We start from the raw sequence: 6,809 nt of genomic DNA, 5'->3' as shown, positions 1-6,809 counted from the left end.
ATCTCTGCAGCACCTGAGGTACTAGTAAGGATTTTTCAGATTCCTCAGCCTCGTAATGAGGACCTGGGGTCTACAGTATATACTGTATATGGTTAGGTCTCCGTCAGACTTTGAAAAGCCATTGAATTAGGTACTGTGGCCAATACTACTACTGTTGCATAAAGTAGTTTTGGTTAAATTTATTTGCATTGAATATTTGTTTTTTTCTTTTTGCTTTGCTTTTGAATTAGTAGTTAGGAATCTCTCAGATTGTGTACTAATTAAATTTTGGTTATATTTGAATGTTGATTCTGTGTTTCTGTGCTATGTATGAAAGTCAATGATAATTTAAATAATAGTGTTTGTTTTTGAGCCTGGGTTCCTTTTCTCTTTTAGCCTAAATCATAACAAGTTGTTTCTTTTTTACTTTGATTTTTGGAATTCCTTGAAAATAAATCGATTCTTTATATTGTACTAAATCCTGGAATCTCAGAACACTGATCTTGTTTTGCTATGTGAGCAGTTTCAGTTTTCTCAGTGCTGAAAGTGGCCAGTAGTCCAACACAAAAGAAATCAAACCCAGAAGAAAATCCCTTCAGTCTGAAATGTGTACCTTTACCAATAGAAACAATCCATATCGAGAGGTGTTAGGGATCCACAAGAGGCTTCAGCATACTTTAATTTTTCTTGGCTAAGAGTTGATAATCTATTTAGGCTTTGTTGTTTGTGCTTTTTGAGCATTGTTGCTTTCAGAGCTTTTCTGGTTTATTAGCTATTCTCTGGATTTGCTCCTAAAATACTCTTCTTTTCCTCTGGTCTTTACTTCATTAAAATATCAGTTCTTATCAATATCAATTTCCCCCTTCTATCTATCTATCTATCTATCTATCTATCTATCTATCTATCTATCTATCTATCTTCTGGACTAGTTATTTTTCCAACTGGGAACAGTATTAAAGCCAGATTTCCCCCTGGGACTTCTATCTATTGTCACAAAAATGACAAAAAGACATCAAAGGTTTGGGGCAGCCACCTGTGTAATATCCCCTGGATGCAAAATGGGTAAATTGTTGTGAGATGTTCACAGGTCAGAGTCCAAAACAGAACTGACATTGATAGCAAAAGATGGTGGCTTTATTTGTCAGAACCGGAAGTGACGTCAATTGGAGGCACTAGAACCGTGTGGGATTTCCCAAGAATGGTCTTCAAGGGATTGAGAAAGAAAGACAGTGCACCTTGCCGCTCCCTGGTCTGGTATGGAATTGCTATTATTCAGGCCCTTTAGCTGTCTCGCATGTGTGTGACACTATCTATCTATCTATCTATTGTCAGAGGTGGCTGGGGTGGTGACCCGGGACGCCCAGGAGGACTGGAGGAGGGCTTGCGCCTTCCCCAGACCACCTAGGGGCGACTGCCCTGGTTCCTTTGGGGGCCACGGGTACAAGGCTTTGAAGCTCCACCCTGTAGGGGCCGTGGTCACCGCCAGGGGGTGCCCATGTGCCTTTGGAGCCCTAGACCTCAGCACTTCCGCCACACCAGGAAGTGCTAGGGGGAGAAGGAGCAGGGACACTCGGAGTGCTTCCAGGGATACAGCTGGCACTTCCGCCACATGGGGGCGTGTCGGTGGGAGATTGCCAGGAAGCACCTGGAACACATCTGGGTGTGAATAAAAGGGGTGAATCATTCGAGGTGAGAGTCGGGAGTGGAGTGGACTGAGCTTGGTGGAGGAGGCAAGAAGGCAGCCTGAAGAAAGTAAGGCATTGTGTGGCCAGGACTTTGGGGACTTGTGGGGTTTGTGTGGCACTTATGGACCGTGTAAATAGTGTAAATAAACGTGTGGTGGGTAAAATGAACGTGTCTATCTATCTATCTATCTGTCTGTCTGTCTGTCTAAAGTATTAAAGGACATACACATACACACACCAGGAAGGAATAAACATAAGGAAAAGTCATGATGAATGCAAGAAAAGTGAAAAAGCATTCATTCAGAGGTTCCAGTCTCTGAGAGTGTGGTAAGTTGGCTTCTTGACTTTCCCAAAACCACCACACATCATTCCCCCACTCTGATTTTTTTGTCTCACACCTCTAACTTCTCTTCTTTCTTCCTAGTGGCATTTTCTTATCTCAGCTCTGAAATGTTTAACTGGCTTTCTTTAAGGTTTATTCTAACGGGCAACTACTGGGGAGGTTTCTAAATAAATAAATGGATAGACAGATAAGAGAAATAAATATAAATACACACACACTTTGGTCTGAACACACACCAGAATGAGTAAAAAAAAGGAAAGAAAACTTGTGACTTTGCTGTCACAGTCACAGGTAGACATTTTCTTCACACACTTCTGCTGAATAATTCATTGGCTGAAAGTTCTCAGTGTTAGTGAGTCAGAGAGAGGATGTGCAGCATTGTTCCTAACGGCATTCAGTTTTGTTGTGATTCTCTTATTTGCTACTACCTCCAGGGGGTCCAGAGTATGTCCAGTAATTGATCCTGCCTTTTTAATTATTTTGTTGATTTAGAGGGCATCTCTTGAATTGATGTTACCAGCTCAGAACATCATAGCACAGAAGATTGCTCTGGCCATCACAGAGTTTTGGAAGATATTAAGGATGTCACTTGCCACATTAAATGAATCCAGTATCCTAAGAAAATGAGTTATCTCTGCCCTTTCTTTTTTTTTCATGGTGTTATCATCGGCACTGTTTAATTGAAGGGACCAGAGCACCGAATTTTGTTTCTGTATATCGAAGTTGGAATGACAATGAAAGGTCCTTGATTCTTCTTATATGGCTCCAAGACCAGTAAAGCCAGTCAATGATGTGGACCCCCATATACTTTCTGGAGTGCACCACCTTGAATAGTGACTGGACATTGAGGTTGTTTGGTGCAGTTTGAAAATCAGCCTCAGAGTCAGTGATGTCCTATAATCTCCAGGGTTCCACCTGCACGGTATCTTCAGCTATCTATACCTGCATTCTGTATTGAACAGTACAATCAAAGCTTTCCAAACAAGACTTGTTAGCACTTGGCTTTTGTAAGAATTTTATTGGCCTCTGGCAGTCCTCAATGTCTTCAGTCTCTCTCTCTCTCTCTCAGAGAAGGAAAACTCCATTAGTTCAGGATTATCTGCCCTTAAGAGACCTTGGATGCTAGTTTCACAATCTTCTGCTTTTCTACTTTAAAATACTGCTTATGGTTTACAAAGCCTTAAATAATCTCGCTCCATCTTACACCTTACACTCCAAATCATAACCTTAGATCTTCAAATGAGTGTCTCCTTAGAATTCCAAGAGCTAAACTTAAAAGAAGTGGTGAGGCGGCCTTCTGCTGTTATGCACCTAAAATCTGGAATAGCTTGCCAATAGGAATTCGCCAGGCTGATACTGTGGAGCACTTTAAAACACTGCTGAAAACACATTACTTTAACATGGCTTTCTCATAGCTTCATCTTAGTTAAATCCTGATGCTCTGTATATTCAATTAATTATCATTATTATTCATGGTGGCTCCAAAATCCATACTAACCCCTACTTTCTCTTCTGTTCTTTTTCTGGTTTTCTGTGGTGGCGACCTGCACCACCACCACCTGATCAAAGCACAGTGATGTCCTTACATTGATGGATTAAAGGCCAGAAGTCCACATGACCATCATCATCAAATTCTTCCATGAGAACCCTGAATACAAAGAGGACTGATTGAGGTCATTTATGTTAGGTAGAATGCCTAGAGGGGGCCGGGCGGTCTCGTGGCCTAGAAACCACTGCTGATTTTATTTTTTTCTCCAGATGACTGGAGTTTTTTTTTTTTCTTTTTTCTGTCCTCCCTGGCCATTGGACCTTACTTTTATTCTATGTTAATTAGTTTTCCCTAATTTTAATTATTTATTTTGTCTTTTTTCTCTTTCTTCATCATGTATCGCACTTTGAGCTACATTGTTTGTTTGAAAATGTGCTATAGAAATAAATGTTGTTGTTGCTCACTTTCTGGGGTGCTTTTGGAGGATTATGACAGGGCCTATCACCGTCTAGTGGTCCCTATCTGCTCTTACTAGCGGGCAGAGATCCTCATCTCTCGACCTTGTTCTATGTAATACCACTGTTTACTATGAATAAAACCTTATTTCCAGTTTTATTTACAAAATAAGAAGGGTACCAATGCATTTTAAAAAGTGTTTTATTTATCAGTTGGGTAACAAGAATTTTGTCAGTTTTACTTCCATGTAGTCAAACTGAAGTACACACAAACTTAGTTCTGGTCAAATCCTTTCCTTTCATATTATTATTATCTAAGCAGACTTGTAAAAACATACATAAAGTTTCACTTCACGGACATTCCTCTTTTCTGAATCATTTAAATGTGACCTTTTCCAAGCTGCAATCAAAATTGTTTCCAGAAATACTTCAGCAATCGTGATGTATTTTTTTATTGGAGTATTTTAACAACACCCTCTTAAAGAGTTAACACTGCTTCAGTGTCACTACCCTGCTGGCTTGTATATGAACTGATGTATATTCCATTCACTGGACTTTTAAGAAATCAAACAAAAATAAAAACATCATGCAGCATTATGTGGTAGTTTAACTGGAGAACAGTGGTATCTTAAGATGTCTCTGTTTAAGCTCCTGAATACTGTGTTAGTTGGGCCAAAGGAAAAAAAAAAAAAGAAAAATAGTAAAAAAAAAAAAAAAATTGCAAAAGTATCATCAATACTTCTGTTAACATGCGTGTGATTATTGACTTTATAGTTTCACAAATCAGTAACAAGTAACAGTTGTTTTTAGAGTAGTATGCCGAATACTCCAGCTTCTGCATATTTATATTATACATTAGTAACAATATAATATTCTTCAAAATTATATTTGAAATATGAAATTCCTGTTAAGTGAAAGAGTGATTTTAATTTTTTTAATTGACTATAATATCGACTATAATATTGCAAGGTTTGGTAATATTTGGCAACATACAAAAGGATAAAAGTATTGTCTGTTAGTTCTGACCAGCGGAATAACTACTTAGAATGACTGGAGTAGGAATAGAAAAAGTAAACTGTTTATAGTAAGATTTGTTACTTCATCATGCAATAATTTACATATTGTATACTGGTACAAAAAGTACTGAATAGAAATAGATTTTATTATGTGGTATTTGTCTTGAATTCTGCAGATTAAATGTAACAATCTCAACATTAAAACACAACTTCTCTGTACAGACTAACCTGGAGCATTTCTAATGTTTTGTCAAGACACAGTAATTTAAGCTTTTATTCTTTTCCATAGATTATTATTAACAGCATACACACAGGGAAACATAACAACTATTACAGTTTGAAAACTGAATCAAACTAACCTTCCAGTAAAAAGTGATTATTGAAAGAACAGGGCAGCAAATGAATGGCAGAATTTACTAAAGAAGAAAATGAGAGTCCATAGTCATGCAGGTATTGGTTATGGTGTTTTAGGGCAGCCTGCTGTCTTTAATGTGTAGTAACACTCAGTCATCACTGCTGTCCTAAGAATGCCTGAACAAATATTTTTCTTTACAAAATACAAAATGACTAATAGTGAATCAGTAACTTTGCTACTGAGAATGTAGATAAAGGAAGACAAACATGCCATCGTTGGCACCATAACTCAAGTAATGATTGCTGTTTGAGACATTTGGTTTGCATTGTAATATACAAATACAAGTTTACAACAAAGAGTTAGAAATACAAATGCAAATCACAGTAACAGACATTATACATTGTACATGTTCAAAGTATTACAGCATAATAACAGATTTAGAGTATTGCTTTAAAGTAACATTGTGCAATTCAGAGTCAGCTACTATTTGGCTTTTCATACATATAATTAACTTATTTTTTCACTTTATAGACAAACACAGGGTCTTTCATAAGATATGTAAAAGTTTTAAAAAAAGTATAAAACAATTAAAAACAAAATTGAAGTGTTTCAAAATTTATTTTGGTATTATTTAATACGCTTTGTCAAATAATACCTACGACAATCAGAGTAATGCCTTCTCTCTAAAGCAGCTGAAGGTCCAGAAAATGACTCCCTAGGCAGTGATGGTTTATGTCTTGCTTCACAGACTGCAGGGTTGGCACCGTCACTAAAGCGTCACTGCCGGACTGACCATAACAATTACTAGTTGTCATTAAGGACTCAGGAGGGATCTGAACAAAGAAATCAGTTAAAATAAAACAAGTCAGTTCTGAGCCACATAAAATGTGAGAAACAGATAAAATCAAATTGTCGCCAGACCAACTCTAAGCATAAGGAGGTTTTAAGTTCTACCCCATCACCATCTGCAGGAATATAAACCCAAATTAGCATATCACTCCACTGTTAACATCAAGAAATATAAAATGGCTACTCTGTTCAAGGAGCTGAACCCTGAAAATGAACCTAACTGCAGTATCTTCGAATCACAGATGTTTTAATACATTCAATTATTTATCAAAACATAATGATAGAATAACTAGATTGAGCAAATGACTCTATTGTATATGTTAATGTCACATATATGGTTTAATATTGGCCATTTTGGATTTTGTTGAACTTGTTGTTTAAAGTCAGTGCAACTGAAGATTACAAACCAGAAAACACCAACTCCTGTCCGCAGGGCCTCCCTCTACCTAATGGTTGCCAGTCCAAATAAGTTCCCTCTGAAAGACTGGCATCTGCCAGTGAACTAACAATATTCTCAGATGCTCAGTTATTTAACAAACAGCAAATGGATATCAAATACCAAAGGAGATGGGTACATATGACAATATTTATAGGAGCTATATTTTTTACTTAAGTTCTTGATTGAAATTAAAAATATA

At 37.3% G+C, this 6,809-nt stretch overlaps 1 protein-coding gene across 3 annotated transcripts in view; it reads right to left on the bottom strand.

The window, feature by feature from the left end:
* Positions 1-4,135: 4,135 nt before the first annotated feature.
* The window catches only part of esrp1 (epithelial splicing regulatory protein 1), a 70,481-nt gene continuing 67,807 nt past the window's right edge, over positions 4,136-6,809 (bottom strand). For all 3 annotated transcript variants that reach the window (XM_039736339.1, XM_039736340.1, XM_039736341.1), the window contains one exon: positions 4,136-6,155. In XM_039736339.1, the coding sequence (XP_039592273.1) occupies positions 6,006-6,155 (150 nt within the window). In that variant the 3' untranslated portion in view covers positions 4,136-6,005. The remainder of the gene's footprint in view (positions 6,156-6,809) is intronic.

The sequence above is a fragment of the Polypterus senegalus genome, chromosome 15, assembly GCF_016835505.1.
Source record: "Polypterus senegalus isolate Bchr_013 chromosome 15, ASM1683550v1, whole genome shotgun sequence".
NCBI lineage: Eukaryota > Metazoa > Chordata > Cladistia > Polypteriformes > Polypteridae > Polypterus > Polypterus senegalus.
This window is presented reverse-complemented; position numbering and strand designations above follow the sequence as displayed.